Source organism: Sardina pilchardus, chromosome 1, assembly GCF_963854185.1.
Source record: "Sardina pilchardus chromosome 1, fSarPil1.1, whole genome shotgun sequence".
NCBI lineage: Eukaryota > Metazoa > Chordata > Actinopteri > Clupeiformes > Clupeidae > Sardina > Sardina pilchardus.
In genome coordinates, this window is record NC_084994.1 from 28,312,430 (window position 1) to 28,331,666 (window position 19,237).

At 43.2% G+C, this 19,237-nt stretch overlaps 2 protein-coding genes across 2 annotated transcripts in view; both read right to left on the reverse strand.

Moving 5' to 3' along the window:
* The window catches only part of LOC134087445 (uncharacterized), a 281,964-nt gene that overhangs the window by 11,987 nt on the left and 250,740 nt on the right, over positions 1–19,237 (reverse strand). The window lies entirely within an intron of this gene.
* Positions 1,465–13,651, reverse strand: LOC134087563 (NLR family CARD domain-containing protein 3-like). Its single transcript, XM_062541147.1, has 7 exons — positions 13,585–13,651; positions 12,542–12,735; positions 10,241–10,354; positions 9,892–10,005; positions 8,584–8,697; positions 3,504–3,772; positions 1,465–3,272 (listed from the first exon to the last, which is right to left on the reverse strand). The coding sequence occupies exons 2-7, from the start codon at positions 12,694–12,696 to the stop codon at positions 1,465–1,467; spliced, it is 2,574 nt and encodes an 857-aa protein (XP_062397131.1). The 5' UTR covers positions 12,697–12,735; positions 13,585–13,651.

Sequence of the window (19,237 nt, forward strand, 5' to 3'; positions counted from 1 at the left end):
CACAGTCTATGGTTCACAACAGTCTCATGTCTCTGTGAATAGTCTACATATATTTCAATTCAATCTTTATTTCAGACTCACAGCTCAGCCCACAGCAACAATTAAATAATAAATAGAGTAGAATAAAGTAAAGAACCAAACAGAATAAAATAATCATCTCATAGCACTAGTAAGTGAAACATACTAGATCAATGTATCAAACAACCAATGAATCAGTCAGTCAGCTCTACAGTATATGTTCTCTAGTCAGTGTTCTCTAAGCCTGGATGAGTACTGCTCACAGCTCTACAATATTACTGACCTCAGTGTCTCCAGTTTGCAGTTTGGACTCAGAAGAGCAGAGACCAGTTTTTCTCCTGACTCCTGCAGGTCATTCTGACTCAGGTCCAGCTCTCTTAAGGGGGAGTTTGCAGACTGCAGAGCTGAGGCCACAATCTCCCAGGACTTCTCTGTGAGTTTACAGCCAGCAAGTCTGCAAGAGAAGCAAAAGGTGTGTCATGTCCTGTTAAAACAACACTGTGTAGTGTTATTCCACTTGTGGTGTTATGCATTTCTCTTATTGAATGTGAAAATAGCACACAATGTGTGCCTGGATGAGCCTTAGCACTACAAACAGACCTCATGCTGCTGTTGTGACAACACTGTAACCATGGAGGCAGTGAGAGCAAGAGGAAGAAGTAGAGGAAGACAAAGCGGATGTGGATGAGGGTGTGAACATGTACAGCACCTGGCCTCTTCTAATGTAAATCAGTGTGTGTGTGTGTGTGTGTGTGTGTGTGTGTGTGTGTGTGTGTGTGTGTGTGTGTGTGTGTGTGTGTGTGTGCGCGCATGTGTGTGTGTGTGTGCTTTCGTTCCCTCTAAATGTAAATGTAAATGTAAATCTCGGCCAAGTATACTTGCATATACAAGGAATCTGTTTTTTACATTTAACCCATCTGTGAATTAGTGAACACACACAGCACACAGTGAACACACAGTGAGTTGAAGCACACACTAACCTGGAGCAATGAGCTGCCTTCATACAACGGCACTCAGGGAGCAGTGAGTGGTTAGGTGCCTTGCTCAAAGCAGTGAGAGCAGTGCTCGACTACTACTTCCCCCACCCTCATTTTTCCTACTGGTCGGGGATCGAACCAGCAACCCTTTCGGTTACAAGCCCAAAACCCTAACCAGTAGGCCACGTCTGCTGTAGTTGTTCTATTTACAACACTCAGTGCACTATATGATGTACTGTAGTCATGCAGGTCAGAGGTTTGTGGTCATGATACTGATACTGTTTCCACTGCTACTGTTTTCACTGGGCTGCTCTGGTCCATATGGTGTTGTGAAATACAGGTTACAGGTACAAATGTAGCTGATATTTCTGTTGCCTATACCAATTCTTACTTATAAATTATATATGAATTACTACTATCCTACACATTGAACATGAAATAGATAAACTCTATTGAAGTATTGTAATACTTACAGAGCTTTTCTGCAGTATCTCACAGCTGGCACCAGTCTCCTCCATCCCTCCTCTGATGTTTTGTATTTGCTCAAGTCAAACACATCCAGCACCTCCTCAGACATCAGTAGCATGTGGGCCAGTGCTGAACAGTGGGCAGGTGTCAATGCATCGGATAAGCCATTAGGAGATTTCAGATATTTCTGAATTTTTTTATGTACAGAATGATCATTCATTTCAAATAAACAGTGGAACAGATTGATGCATCTTTCAGGAGACAAGTCATCCCTCCTGAGCCTCTTGATGTACAGACATGTTTTCTTGATGCTCTCTGAGCTGGGGTGTGTGTTTGTCAGCAAGCCTTTCAAAAGAGCCTGGTTGCTTTCAAGTGAAATGCCAACAAGGAAGCGGAGGAATAGGTCCAGGTGTCCATTCTTGCTGCCCAAAGCTTTGTCCATAGCACTCTTCAACAGAACATGCAAAGGAAGGGAAGCTTTCAGGTTTCTGTCTTTTCCACTGAGAAATAGTTTCAGTGCCTCCAGATGTCCGGATATGTAGGTATGAAACACAAAAATGGCTGACAAAAACTCCTGGATGCTCAGATGCACAAAGCAGTAAACCTTCTTGTGGTGAAACACACATTCCTCCCTGAAGATCTCAGTGCACATGCCAGAATAGACTGAAGCTTCACTGACATCAATGCCACTCTCTCTCAGGTCTTCTTCATAGAACATGAGATTGCCATTCTCCAGATGCTTGAAAGCCAGCTCTGCCAGTTTCAATATGACACCCTTATGTGATTCCAGGAGCCTCTGTTGATCTGTCTCACTTTCCTCTTGATACTTCTGGTTCTTCCTAGTGGCCTGGATGAGCAGGAAGTGTATGAACATCTCAGTCAGAGTTTTGGGGGCTTCCTTCCCATCATCCTGTTCCAGTATCTGCTGAAGGACAGTGGCTGAAATCCAACAGAAGACTGGCATGTGGCACATGATAAGGAGACTCCTGGATTCCTTAATATGTGAAATGATTCTGTTGGCTTGATTCTGGTCACTGATCCTCTTCCTGAAGTACTCTTCCTTCTGCGGGTCATTGAACCCTCGTACTTCTGTCACCTGACTGATGCACTGAGAAGGAATCTGACTAATTGCTGCTGGTCGAGAGGTTATCCAGATGAGAGCAGAGGAAAGCAGAGTTCCCTGAATGAGACTCGTCATCAGCACATCCACTGATGATGTTTGTGTCACATCAGACAACTTTTGATTCTTTTGGAAATTCAATGGAAGTCGACTCTCATCCAGACCATCAAAGATGAACACAATGTGGCAGTCTTTGTATTCACCATTCTGTAGCTCTTTAAGCTCAGGGTGGAAGTCAAGCAGGAGTCTGTGAAGACTGTACTGATCATGTTTGACCAAATTCAGCTCACGGAATGGAAGCACAAACATGAAATCTACATCCTGGTTAGCTGTCTCCTCTGCCCAGTCAAGGATGAACTTCTGCACTGAGACGGTTTTTCCAATGCCAGCAATCCCCTTGGTCATGACAGTTCTGATGTGTCTCTTCTGTCCAGGTAAGGGCTTGAAGATATCATTACAGTTGATTGCTGTGTCTTCTGTAGTTTGTGGCCTGGATGCTGACTCTACCTGCCAAACCTCATGCTCATTATTCACCCCTTCACTCTCCCCCTCTGTGATGTAGAGCTCTGTGTAGATCTTGTTCAGGAGTGTTTGAGTCCCTGACCTTATGATGCCTTCACATATGCTCTCAAACCTCCTCTTCATGCTGGCTTTATGGGTCATCAGTACTCTGCTCAGGACATGGTCATCTGTTTGGCAGTACACATGTAAACAAACAAACAAACAAGCAAACAAACAAACCATAATTCATAATTGGTCAGGGTTTCTAAAACACATTTTTAGCATAACAATATTAGATGTTGAACCATTTTGATTTACTTTAAATAAATTAATAATAGATGGTCTAGAACAGAAATGAATGGTCTTCATATTCAGCATGAATCCTGTTCTTACACATACTGTAGATCTTCAAGCCTCACCTGTTAATTTGGCTCTTTTGACTGGAGCATGCTCCGTTTGCAGGTGGGTGCTGCCTCTCATGGCCATAGTTATGTCAGGGTTTATATTGGGTTGTGTTCTGGATCTCTTTCTGCACTGGGGGCAGCTGTAGTCTCCTGATGGACCAGACTGGCTCCTGTAGCTGCTGATGCACTGCCTGCAGAATCTGTGTCCACAGCTGGCGATGACTGGGTCCCTCAGTAGCTGCTCACACACTCCACACCTGGACTGATCCTGGGTCAGGATGTGCCTAAATCCACAACAGGGACAGCAATACACAGGGATGCACATCAGAAGAAAAGCCACTTGATTTGTGCTGTTGAAATGCCCTTTCGTTATTCGCGCACACACACACACACACACACACACACACACACACACACACACACACACACACACACACACACACACACACACACACACACACACACACACACACACACACACACACACAGCGTACTGAGGACCATTCACGCACCAATGTTAATTTTATCAACGAGAATGTTGACAATAATTATTTATCATCAATTCATTCATTATTCACAGCGACTAACACTGAAGAAAGGCATACAGGAACACATTCAAAAACACCACAGTGGAAGTGCAGATGAGAGTTGGTAGACAATCTTTGTGCTGTGCTGTGCCTTTGGATATTCAAATAGTGCACACACTTGTATATTAAGGTCCATACACACACCACAGTGTTCATTTTGTCAACGAGAATTATTCATGAACAACCTTTAATTTCATGAATCAATGAAAATGAGAAAAATATTGTGGACAATATATGAAAATCATGGCAAAATGTCAGTTGCTTCCTCAATATTTATAGATCAAAGTTTCAAACATGACACTGTGTTCTTTATTAACCAATCACTCACAGCATGCATCTGCAAGTCTAAGTACACATCCCATCTGCTTTACTATACTATATCTTTCTCATTGGATGGTTTGTTCCTGCTCAGTGCTTGCCAATTTATAACAATTTTGTATTACAACACCTTTATTCTCTCTCTTTCTCTCTCTCTCTCTCTCTCTCTCTCTCTCTCTCTCTCTCTCTCTCTCTCAGATTCAAAGTGCTTTATTGGCATGACAAGGGTAGGGATGTAACGATTACCGGTGTGACGGTATACCATGATAAAAATGTTGACGATAACAATTACCGTGTTCATTTCGAATATCATTATTATCACGGTTGATACTACGGTGTGGTAACCGCGTGTTTAATTCCTCCCAGCTTCATCCGAGCCTGATTTTGACACAAGCTGAAGGCAACTATGAAACAAAACTTTACCTTACTAATTCTGTTGTCTAATTGATGGATTTAACCATGATTCATAAGGCTACACCTGCTTTTAAAGGGCGCAACATTTTCACCCCAAAACGTGCGCTGTGTCATGTAGCCACTCTGCGTCTTTTTATGTAAGCCTACACGTTCACATTAAATCTAGGCTATTCCACTAACGTTATCAGGAGAATGCCGTGAAGTTTTGTTGAGCGCTGGGTGTCACTCATTGGATATAGCAGATATACCAAACTCCAAATCATAAGTTAAGCTATAAGCAGCCAACATTTCCAACCAAGGAAAAAGTGAGCACAATGCCACGGTAACCTACCTACAGTAGGCTATGGAATTTAGTTCATTTAGGCCTACTGTAGTGTTTAGTTCAATTTCCGAAAAAAGCTACACAGCCTATTGGCAAACTTTTACATCTTGAGAGAGTTCCATCAAGGTAACTATCCCGTTAGCTCACGCGTCATGTCTATCATTAATGTACAGTAGCCTAGTGCTCACCAAAATCATAGAAGTTAACATTGCAAGACACTTATCTTTTCTATATGATCCCAGCAATATTTTCTTTGACTTGTTAATGTTTTGAACATTCATTTTATTCAATGAAAACGGATATCCTTGAACTATGCATGACTACTTTCCAAAAACCGAATGAAGGTTAATATAATTAGCCTACTTCACGTATCTCTTAAAGTGACAGGCTCTCAATTAGACCTACACAACATTAAAGTCATTAAAGACAAGTGTAAGAGTTTAAAAATCAATATGAAGTATTCAAATGACTGAATATGTTTATATGTCTCTGCTGTAAGTAATTATGCAGATCCTAACATATTCTAAACTATTAGCAAAATATATAAAGTTTATGAATTCAAAATATGCAATAGAAACAAGACAAGCCATTTTCTGTGTGTGTGGAGGGTTGAGCAGAGACTAGGATTGCCACTGCTGTGAATGATCAGTATCCTGCTGAAGGCAATGAGGGTTTGCCTATATTTTTAATGTAATAAACACTGTCACACTTTTTTAAACTAATATTTCAGCTTGTCTACACCCATCAGCGCTTTCTTAACATATTGTACGCACAATTTTTAAAACCGCGATAACACCGAAAACCGTGATAATTTTGGTCACTATAACCGTGGGGTTAAATTTTCATACCGTTACATCCCTAGACAAGGGGTATACTTATATTGCCAAAGCAATCAGAACAGAAAGTAGTACAATAGCAACACAGTTCTTAAAATTGATCAAATGTGTGTGTGTGTGTGTGTGTGTGTGTGTGTGTGTGTATGTGCGCCTGTGTCTGTGTCTGTGTTTTGATACAGTAGGTCATTCAATGTCCCTCAGGTTGTGGCATGTCAATACATATTGGGCTGCAAGGTTTGCCTTGTTTCCTTCGCCCAATAGTATTTTTAATTTGTTTGCCTCACTTAGATCATTAAAATGAGGAATTTCTAAATTTAGTTTATTAAAGTAAAGATTCCTAGTTTGGGAAAAGGATGTACACTGTAGGAGGAAGTGCAACTCTGTCTCCACCTCACCTGTCGAACAGTGAACAAATATTCTTTCTACTTTTGGTTGCCATGATTTTTTATGTCTTCCTTTTTCGATTGCCAATTTGTGGTCACTTAGCCTGTACTTGGTTAGGGTCAGTCTCTGTTTTCTATCTCTGACAGTAGAGAGATATTCTGCTAATTTATATTCTCTGTTTAGGGCCAGATAACATTGTAATCTGCTTTGATGTTTAGTTTCTTCTTTCCAATATTCCAAATAGTTGTCTTTACATTGTTATAATTTGGTTGACTCTGATTGGTTTTTGGAAAACAGTGTTGTTGTGAGACTGGTCAGGGTGTGTTTTGGGTGGGGGGTAGGGGTGGGAATTGGCAAAAGAATGACAATTCGATACTATTGCGATATTTGGGCCAAAATTCGATATTATTGCGATTCTAAACATATTGCGATACAACAAGTATTGCGATTCGATTCTGCGATATATTGCTATTCATGTCTCTCATATTATTCAAAGGCATTACAAAAAATAAGGAAAATAACACTGTTCAACTCACTCTGTCATGGCGTGGTGCATATCAAGGTCCTTACTATTGGCTTTTTGTTGAAAACCGAAGTACACCCACACTTTCAATGTGATGGAGGGTCGTCTATAGCTGCGTTTCCATTACAAATATGCGCAAAAACTTTGTCGATATTGTCTTAATGTCGAAAATCACAATTTTCGCAATTGCAGTGTTTCCATTACATTCGGCTAACTAAATTAAAATCTCGTGTATTCTCGCGTGCTTTAAGTCATTAGGAGACATCGCGGTTATCAACATAACCCAGATTTACACTAAATGCATTCAAATTGCCACCACGGCACTAACGCTGATTATCAGTCATTAAGCCATCAGAGGAGGAGGCCTACGTTTTGGTGGGGCAGAAACATAAAATTAAAAATGACATATCAATCACAGGAGTTTGTTATAGGCCTATGCTTAAATCATGTCACAGCCATGTCAGTGGAATATTTCGTAGATCAGCCCAGTTGATTAGTTTCTAGAACTAGAATCTAGAATCTAGATTTCTTTGAGCACCGTTCTCATCACGTTAAACCAGCAAAGCATAGCAACGTTGTTGCTATGGGTAAACAAAACTAGTTGAGCGGTTGCGTATGCAGCGTTTTTGAGAAAGTGTTGTCGGCGAGTTCACAGAGGAGCTGTGGATTCAACATTTTAGAATGACACGAGCCACTTTCAATGAATAAAAATATATATTTTTTACATTATTCTCCCGGTGCCACTTCCTGTCGACAGTCTTCTTCGTCGGTTTCGTTCCTCCTAACATCCGGTTGTTGGATCACGTGACTCGTTAGATGCGAAAAAAGTGTTTCCATTGCAGTTTTGCGAAATATACAAATTTCGATACGCTCGAAATACCACCTCACCCAAGCGCACAAACTTTTTATCGAAAAATGTGAGTTTTTTCGAAATGTGTGTGTTTCCATTCACCACATTTCTTTTCGCAACTCTTAATTTGCGCAATTTAATGGTCAATGGAAACGCAGCTTATAACAGGTTGTGATTGTGAAGCCATTTTTATTTGAAATTGCCGTTGAATGCACAATAAACCGCCACAACAAGCGCCACCTTGTGAGTGTAATATCTTGAAATTCCCCTTGGGACTCAAATAAAAGTAAAATAGATAATTAAATTCTATTATTAAGTATTGCGATACTTTGAGCTACTAGTATCGATATAATTGCATGCACAAAATATTGCGATAATGAACAGAATCGATTTTTTCCCCCACCACTAGTGGGGGGGGGGGGTTAGTCTCAACAACCACTGATGCGGGGGACTTTTTTTCTGGGCTCAGCTCTTGGGTTTGGAGGGCTTTATAATGGAGGGTGTCTTGGGGGCTGGATTTAAGGTGATTAAAGAAATGTAGTGCTCTCTTATTTGTGTCAATTATGTTAACACAAATAAGAGAGCACTATTAATCTCTCCCTCCCTCCCTCCCTCCCTCCCTCCCTCCCTCAGAGACAAAATACATAATAGAATGAGCCAACACATCTTCACAATACTAACAACAGTTAGCATGTCTACTGTACATACCCTCTGCTTCAAACACACACACACACACACACAGAACCACATACACACACACACACACACACACAAAACTGCACTAAGGAACACACACAAAGTCCCTCTATCTCTCTCTTCCTCTTCTACTCTTGTATATGGATACAAAAACTGGATTCTCACTTTGGATTATGCTGTGGAGGTCCACTGCTGAAATTGTAAGGGAGCTCCAAGGACCGGTCACTCTTCATGGACACACAGCTGGGCACTGGAGACACTGGTCTGTGTGTCTGTGGTCTGGATACACAAGGAGACAAAATACATGATAGAATGAGCAAACACATCTTCACAATACTAGCAACAGTTAGCATGTCTACATACCCTCTGCTTCAAACACACACACACACAAACACAGAACCACATACTCACAACTGCATTAAAGGGATAGTTCGGATTTTAAGACACGAAGTTGTATGGGTTCCCTGTCAGCAACGTAGTGCATCAGCACTGACTTACCCCCGACAGCGTCCTGTGAGCCGAGATCCAGCCGGTTTTAGATCGTTTTTGATGCTGAAGAAAGTAGTCCGGCAAGTTTCTGGGGTCACGAAAGTAAAGTGTTTTTCTTCTCAAAACCATATGCGTTCAACAGAGTGATATATTTGCACCACAAAAACGTTGTCCAGGAAAAATTCAAACCTCGTTATCACTTACTTATTTTTCGCGATTCCTATCACTGCGCGCTACTGACAGCTGGACAACGTTTTTGTGGTGCAAATATATCACTCTGTTGAACGCATATGGTTTTGAGAAGAAAAACACTTTACTTTCGTGACCCCAGAAACTTGCTGAAGAAAATAGTCCGGCATCAAAAACGATCAAAAACCGGCTGGATCTCGGCTCACAGGACGCTGTCGGGGGTAAGTCAGTGCTGATGCACTACGTTGCTGACAGGGAACCCATACAACTTCGTGTCTTAAAATCCGAACTATCCCTTTAAGGAACACACAACGTATCGCGACTTCACCACAAGATGGCGCCCAGCGGAGAGATTCTATGAAGGTACTGCTTGAATAAACAGTCATTTTTAATAAACTTCCTGTGCACTTCCAAAGTTCTAAGTATCTCGTTGTAAATGTCAGGACCCTCAGAAGTCTACCAATGCAGTGTGGAGTTACTTGGAACCTTTTTAATGGTTTAAAAATAGCGATTTAGCTGCATAGGCTATGTGATGCCCAATCTAATAGATTCAAGCCTACTGCAAGCTAGGCTGAAAACGGAGGAGTTCGGAATGCTGGGGGTGAGCGAAAGTGCGTCTTACAACACGTGTGAGTACACCTTAACATGTTTCGGTACAGTTAAGCTCAATTTCACACCGGAATTCTCCTTTAAGGAACACACAAAGTCTCTCTCTCTCTATCTCTCTCTGTCTGTCTGTCTGTCTGTCTCTCTCTCATCTACTCTTGCATATGGATACACAATCTGAAATCTCACTTTGGATTATGCTGTGGTGGTCCACTGCTGAAATTGTAAGGGAGCTCCAAGGACCGGTCACTCTTCATGGACACACAGCTGGGCACTGGAGACACTGGTCTGTGTGTCTGTGGTCTGGATACACAAGGAGACAAAATACATGATAGAATGAGCAAACACACCTTCACAATACTAGCAACAGTTAGCATGTCTACATAAACTCTGCTTCAAACACACACACACACACACACACACACACACACACACACACACACACACACACCTGCACTAAGGAACACACACAAAGTCCCTCTATCTCTCTCTTCTTCATCTACTCTTGTATATGGATACAAGAAATCTGAAATCTTACTTTGGATTATGCTGTGGTGGTCCACTGCTGAAATTGAAAGGGAGCTCCAAGGACCGGTCACTCTTCATGGACACACAGCTGGGCACTGGAGACACTGGTCTGTGTGTCTGTGGTCTGGTTACACAAGGAGACAATAAATACTGTACTTGTGCTGTGTACTGTGTAGGTGCAAAGTTTATAGACATTAGAAGCCAGTTCACAATCACTGGCTTGTTTTAGTGATCAAATACTGGGCACAGAAGGGTTGTTTGTTTGCTTCTTAAGCAGTCATGACTCATGGGTGTGCTTGGGGCATACCATTCTTTAAACCAATGAAAATGTCATTCCCTTTAATAGCAAGCACCGCAACTTCAAACAGCACAGCGGTATTTTGATAGTCAGCAGCACATTTAAAGGAATCTGCTTGCAAGTCAGTCCGTATGGACTGTATTCCATTAAACCTAGCAAAGTAGCCTACAAGCATCTGCACTTGTCTATTATTTGAACTCATTTTTTTAATTTTTTATTATTATTATTTATTTGAACTCATTGGCAAAGTGAAATGAACTTCATGGTCTCATAGTCAATGACAAAACAGTTCTCTCTCTCTCTCTCTCTCTCTCTCTCTCTCTCTCTCTCTCTCTCTCTCTCTCTCTCTCTCTCTCTCTCTCTCTCTCTCTCTCACACACCTCAATATTCCTGGGTGTGCAGGGTTCATTAAGGGTGAGAGAGCGTACACACCTGGCGGGATGATAACTGTTTTGGCCACAAACTAGCAAAGACATTTGTGATGCGCCTGGCAGCCCAATGAGCCAGGTGTAAGATTAGGATGTCTTGTAGGGGTGTAAAAAATAACCGATACATATCGATATTCGTTTTTAACCTGTAAAAGACGACTACATCGATGCATCAAGCCTCGTTTCGAATTTTTCATGACATGAATCGGTTATTGTTTCGATTTAAAAGAAACAAATCGGTTCACATTCGCAAACGTTTCTGACTTGACCGTCTCTTATGAAATACTCGATTTCCTGGCCTGGTGCGTGGCTGTGTGCATCCCAATTTTGATTTGAGAACAATGACAGCCTCTCATTGGTCAAAGATGGCATAGCCTATCACGTTCTTCTATCCATTCCAACGAAACGTGCCCTGGACGTGCCTGAAGGAATGAGGTGCTAGTCTTCCTCAGAAAAGATTTCTGACAACTCCGAACCTATATTCAACGCGCCGGCGAAACTTAAATCCAAAGTTTGGAAGTCGTTTGGCTTTTTCAAAAGAGAAGGTCTCTTTATATGGCTCTGGTTCTATCTCTCCCGTTGTCAAGCGGGCATATCCCAGGATTCTGATTAACTTTAACTTTGAAAGATCGCTACTTTTATAGCCTACATGGCATCCAACTAGCTACAATCCACCTCCGTCATATGCTACAATGTTACTATGGTTCTGCACGTCTGTATTTCAGCTTGGATGCAACGTGACAGTTCATTTAAACTTCGCAACGAGTTTGGCGAATTAATATTCAAGTGTGATACGGGAACTACTTCAAAGGTAGCAGGTTATACGAAGTTAATGGCCACCCCATCAGCCAATCAGAGAAGAGAATTCCATTGTTGAGGGAGATAAGCAGAGAATCATTTATTCTTTTACATGAGAAAAGGCCAAGGGCAAAGCACTGCTTTATTTTCTTTTGTAACGACACCTCTTTGGTCTTTAATTTTTTTATGCAACATATACAGAGATATGTGTTTCTTCTGTTTATTTCTTTATGGTGTCCTCAGTGTGGGCCATTACTAAAATATTATATGAAAAACCTCACCTTTTCACAATAAAATGTTTTGTCATGTTCATACATCAAGTTGTTTGTCCTATTGATAACCATTAACTTGATCATGTAAAATGTGCACAATTGTAAAGTGAATGTGCACAATGAAAAATAACTTTCAGAATGCTTTCGATTATTGAACCGCATCGAATTGCATCGAATCGCATCGAATTGAATCGTACCGAATCGTTTGCTATTAACATGTATCTTTTTTTTAATCGTATCGTGACAATGTATCTAGATGCGAATCGTATCGTCTTTCACATGAGAGATTCACACCCCTAATGTCTTGGGTTTTGGACACACCTCACCTTGGATAAGACATCACTCTTCCTGTGCTGACCCCCTGATGCCCATCAGTGGAAACAACTCACCTTGGATAAGACAGCACTCTTCCTGTGCTGACCCCCTGATGCCCATCAGTGGAAACAACTCACCTTGGATAAGACAGCACTCTTCCTGTGCTGACCCCCTGATGCCCATCAGTGGAAACAACTCACCTTGGATAAGACAGCACTCTTCCTGTGCTGACCCCCTGATGCCCATCAGTGACGGGCTCCTCATTCTCCATGGACAAGTGGCTGGACACAGCACATGCTGCTCTGCCTGTCTGATTTCCACTGACAGCATCCTCACCCTCTTGAGGGAAATCCATCCTAATCAATCCATACGAAAATGAACATAGAGTGTGTGTCTGTGAGAGACAAAGAGAGGTGAGGAAAATGTTTTTGATGAGAGGTTCCTGATGAAGTGCTAACTTTAAGCAGCTATGTGGACCAATCAGATCTGTGGATCCATTTCTGCTCCAACAACAACAGACATGATAGTGATCAGGGGACTAGGCTACTGAGAGAGAAATCATTATGAACACTTACAATGAGACCATTACCACAACTGCTAAAGGTGTGTTGCTTTGACTGTGTCAATAAATACCGACAGAAGGCTACATCTGATAGATTAGGTGAAGTCGCTTTTGAACGACCTTCGATAAAAGGCAGTGTATTTTTTTTTATCAGTAGGGGGAGTCTGTCGAAGTATGACAGCGGTCATTCGGGAAAGAGGCGAATTTACTTTTGAGCCTTGAAAAGAAACATTTTATTTTCTTTGATGCCTTATTATTTTAACACATAGGATAGGCATAACAATTAGACCTATAGGTTACATACATGATGTAAATTCTTGACAGATTCGTGTGAAGTAGGCTAAGCTAGGCCATTAGGCCTACCTGTATGTATTTAGGCCTATAGGCTTACAGATAGGCCTAACTAGTTTATTTGCTATTATTTACGTTTCAGTTGATCCATTTGGGCAGATCATTTCTCAAGGTCACATTTAGGCCTAGGCTATTTGACACACAACGCAAATTAGGCTAAAGTCAGTCTGAACGGTGAAATGAAATGTAGGACTGGTCATGATCAAATCCGTCTCCGAGTGGTGTCCCTGTAATTATCTCCAGACTACGAAACCGACATCAGTTAACGCTTCTCTACAATCGATCACAGCCTTACATTTAGCTAACTTTATATAGCCTAGGCCTACTTACCCGATAAAACGTCCGAAACTTCTTGACAAAACACCAGATTCTATGACGACGTCTCTTGAGATTTACTTTCGATTTCACTTGTTCCGCGTTCATCACGTGGGCAAACGTGGACACACACCACAATAGGCGAGTTCGTGATGGCGCAGAACTGCGCAGCACAAGATGCACGTGCCTAAGCCATGACTATCAATATGAATGTGCAGGTGAATGTAGCAGGCATGCAGTTACCATCTAAAGACACAAGCCTACATTCTTACATGGTGATGATATCAGAGAGAGTTAAAGCGGTACTATTGAAGGATCTTTGATGATATGTAGGCCTATGGGATAATGTATAGAAAGCTGGTCCTGTGGTAAACACTACACTCTTGTGGTCATAAAGCAGTACTGCACTTCCTCATGATCTTCCATTAACTGAGCTGCATGCTTACAATCTCACTAAGTATTCCAGATGTTCAAGTCACTGTTGGCACCATGCATATAAAATATTCATATCTGACTGCAGTCAATTACCATCAGACCTGCTCTTCTCATTACCCACAGTCATCTGAACATAATTTAAAATGCCATATTCATCAATAATGCCTGCTATTGTAAAAGTCTCCAAACCTTTCATATCATAATGGCTCCAATTGAACATGTAACCAGCATGGCAAAAATAATTTCTGTGTTCTGAATGCTCTGATAAAAATGTTCCAGAGTCTTTTGTTGGAGAAAGAAACCCCTATCATACTAGTTGGGTGTGTGTTTTTTACAAGACAAATTCAAAATTATGTTTCTGTTTCTTTTGTACATTTCATTATTTATTAGGTACTTTGGAGTTAACTGTAACCATTTTTGAGGCCGTTTAAAATGCACCAAATCAACAGGCCACCTGTTCACCATTCACCATTCAAATCAACAGGCCGTGCACAGTCCAACACAGGCACCGCTGGAGGTGCGACAGGCCTAGATGGAGACGGAGGCAAAAGCCAACTCCTTCATCCTTCATCAAATGGCTGGGCCTACCGCGCTGCTTCTCAGCTGCTGGCCTGTATGGATGGAGCTCACTCCAGCTCCCCCTGAACTCCATCACCCTGGGCTACAGGCAGGAGAAGGCAAGGCTGGGGATGGAGCTAAGGGACTCCTCCCACAGGGCAGTGGCTGATGCAAACACCAGAGTGGAGACTGGAAGGAGGTGGAGGAGGTGCAAGGAGGAGGTGCAGAAGCTGATGGGGAGACTGCAGCATCAACACGTGCTGGCCACGGTCCACTCCAGACAGGGCGGCCAGGCCTCGGATGGAGCGCCCCACCCATCCTATGGTCCAAGGCAAGCAGGAAGGAGAGGAAGGACCTTGTTGTTGCAGAGGTCACCAGGATTGAGCAGGAGGAGCTCAGAGTGAGGGCTGGAGCACAGGGGCAGCAGGGCCCGTGGACAACTTGGGAGGGGGTCGCCAGACCAGCCATCAGCTGGACAGAACTCTAAACACAACTTGGGAGGGGGTCGCCAGACCAGCCATCAGCTGGACAGAACTCTAAACACAACTTGGGAGGGGGTCGCCAGACCAACCTGCAGCTGGACAGAACTCTAAACACATTATTGTGCAATAAAACACATTGATATATGTGAAGTGATGTATACTGTACACACACACACAAACTGTACATCATTCACCCCCTGCAGCTCTTACTCCCCCCCATGCACTTTAATGCTTCTTGCACTTATCCTGCCCCTCCCTACTACACCCCCCCCCGACAATAATCAGCACACACACACAAAAATCACTCCAATAATTAAAAAAGCTAAACATCTGTGATTCCAAAGGTCTGGTATGGACTGGCCATGTGACCCAATGATAAGGTGCTACTGTATGCATGTATTGCTATTGCAGCACTTGAGAACAGGCTTCTGAAGGGGCTTGTGCTGATTAACCCAGGCCTCAGCCGCTGCCTTTTCAACACCATGTGTTTTCCTTCAGCCTACAGTGTCCTGCACAAGTCCTGCACGGCTACATCATTCATGTGTGCATTTGAAATGGCTTCTGTTCCATCTCCCCCTAAAATGGCCTCTGCTGCATCTCTACGCAGGCGTCCATGTTCATGTAGTATTGCGTGTAGAAGCTCATCATGAGCTCCTCCTCCTCACACATGAAATGAGAAAACACTCCACATTATTCACACTTCTCAGTTCCTCATGGATGCATTCATTACAGCTTTTCACAATCGCTAAAACACTAAACTCTGATGACTGGAATCCTTATGAAACATACATTGAAACATACAATGCTGTACATTGCTGTTGAAAATCTATATGTTATTTGGAACAAAACATCCAGGCTGAGTCCCTTAACAGTAAGCCGATGGCGATGGTGGCGAGGAGAAGCCTCTGTTTGAGCCCTCTTGTGCCCTAGACCGGTCATCTCCTTCTCCACTGTTTCTCTGCTAACACACTAAACTCCTCTCTCTGAACCACATGCTCAGTTGCCTGAACACATTGTGTTGAACGGATCCCACGTTCAGGTTGGCGTGCCTGTGTGAATGAGTACAGGAAGTAGTCCAAGCTGCTGTTGGAGGAGCATGGCCCACAACACACTGCTCCTGTTTGCAGGACTCTGCATCAGTGCCAAAGAGTTGGGTGGACGTCCTACTGCCTGGAGCGCTCCGGCAAAGTGTTTCCTGGTGCAACACAGTGGACGAGGAGGCTTGGGGAGGGATGAGGTTTGAGGACGCTGCTCCATCTTCCCCTGCCCTTGGCCCAGAGGTGGCAAGGGGCGACGCCACAGCTTTCTTCACGCGGCGCCTGAGTCGGGCTGTGGATGCGTCTTCATCAGATTCCACTTGCCCCTCCGTAGCTCCGCTCTTGCCTTGAGCTGAGAGGCCAGCGGGAGTGTGTTGACCAGCCGCTCTGCTCTCTTGGGCAGGTGCTGAGGGCAGTGGTGGCAGGTGTACACTTACCTGCTGAAAGCTCAGATGGACACAGAGACCAGACAAACATGAAGGACACAGCACACACCAGCCTCATCCACATCTGTGTTCTCCAGCTGATTGGATTCATGAATGTTATTATGTTGGCATCACTCTCATGGAATAGATACAGCTTATATAAAGGTTGCTAAAGTCATTAGATACCACTCAGTGAGAGGCAATACAATATATGCCCATGGGCATTAGGACTGTTAAACTAGAGATCTGGACACACACACACGATAGCCCTGTTTAATGTCACTTGTTCATGAAGCTTATTTGTGTTTAGCTCATGGACTGGTGCAGCTGCCTACTCTGCAGCTGAGCCCTCATCCTCAGCTCTGGACACACACACACACACACACACACACACACAGACAGACAGACAGACAGACAGACAGACAGACAGACAGACAGACAGACAGACAGACAGACAGACAGACAGACAGACAAACACACACACACACACACACACACACACACACACACACACACACACACACACGATAGCCCTGTTTAATGTAACTTCTTCATGAACCTTATTATATGTGTTTAGCTCATGGACTTGGTTTTAAGAGGACCCACTGTACCATGCAGTATCTCTCAGGAGGAACACTCTCCTCTTCCATACTTTAAATATGGTCCCCCTGGAAACCTTTCTGTTGTCCTCTCTGCAGCTTGCAGTTTGTTCCCCTATTTGTGCTGTGAATATTTGCAGCCCACGTGTTCATCTATAAAGGTGTTTTCACAATGTGCAGGTGTTTTCTGATATTATGCAGTTGTGGTGTTTGCATGTGTTGTGACCAGGGGTGGAAATAAAAATTTGAAAATGTGAAAATCTATCAGCCATTAGCAGATTTCTGGTCAAATTAACCAGCCACTCAGTGTTAAAATATGACTATAACTCTACCAGCCACTCTCACATTTTACCAGCATTTGGCTGGTGGGTGCTAATTTCCATCCCTGGTTGTGACCCTTCTCAGCCACTTCTCAAAGGTTACTGCACCTTTGAATAAAATAACACCCGCCGAGTAGCATCAGTTCACATGGCTTCTCCCCCATCACACGTCACCTTTCTGTTCCCCTCAGAGAGAGAGAGAGAGAGAGAGAGAGAGAGAGAGAGAGAGAGAGAGAGAGATCTGTAAGTAGCACCAGTTCACATGACTGGTGAGAGCGATGTCACTTTCAGGACATTTGGAGTTATGTTTTGCCAACAATATATACACTGAGTCTATACTGTAAGTCAACTCAATATTGAAGGCATCTCCTCCGTGCATGTGGGAGATCACTGTTCAACCCCTCCTGGATGCCCACAGGTTTACATTAGGTCAAGGTCAAGTGGAGTGACCTCTGCTTACTGAGAATGCACATGTGCCAGACAACTAAACATGATGCTGTACACACACACACACACACACACACACCATTTTTATTCTGTTTCTTTCTTTATTTGTATTTCATTTTCCTATGAGTTACACTTCGTTCCCCTTTGTTATATACAGTATACATCAAACCAAAATACATTTTAACCAATTCACCAAATACATTTAATTTATTATTCAAATAAAAGGACTCCACTTCCCTCTCTCTCACTCTAAAGCACATCTGAATATATATGTCAAATAATATGTCAAATAATGGTGGATTAACACTCCCAGAAAACCTGTCCACTCATATTGTATGTTCATCTTCAGAAGGTTCAAGTTCAAATTGTTAGAAATTCAACACAGCATCTGATATGTGACACATTTGGTCATTGATAACACAGAAGGAAGGAAAGGAACACACACACACACACACACACACACACACACACACACACACACACACACACACACACACACGCACGCACGCACACACACACACACACACACACACACACACACACACACACACACACACACACACACACACACACACACACAGGAGTGAGTAAACAGGAGTGTGTGGTTCTCCCCTCCTGTGGACACACACACACACACACACACACACACACACACACACACACACACACATACATAGGAGTGTGTGGCTCTCCTCTGCTGCAGGATTAGGAGGTCATGTGATCTGGCACAGGGACACTGAGGAGTTAGGATCAACATAGAACCCAGGATAGAGGGGCTCAGTGAATGTGGAGTGGAACGTGTGCAGGTGGGTGAGTGTGTTAGAGGAGACGCTGTAGAAGGACAGAGTGCCTGCTGGCCAGTCCAGGTACACTCCTACTCTGCTGGAGCAGGAGGAGGGGGCAGGTATGACAGTCTTCTTCTTATTGTGAAAGACAGAGTAACTGTTATCAGAGCAGTCCAGTCTCCAGGACTTGGCATTACATCCAAACCTGCTGCTGTTCTCAACCCCTTTCCTCTCCATGCTTTTACAGGCCACTGCTACCTCATCATTAATACCCCACTCAGCCTCCCAGTAGTAGCGTCCAGACTGACCAGTGCTGACCGGGTGGTGTCCAGACAGACCCTCTCTACACAGCACCTGTTCCCAGTAGTCAAATCTCTCTGGGTGGTCAGGATACGACTGCTGCTGCTGACTCCCCCATGTCACCTTTCTGTTTCCCTCAGAGAGAGAGAGATGTCTGTTTGCTGTGTTTGGGTCCAGTGTGAGCTCACAGGCATCTGCACACAAGAGGAGAGGAGAGAGGAGAGAACATCCTCATCAGAATATGGGGTAGGAAAGGACATGTGTAACACACACACACACA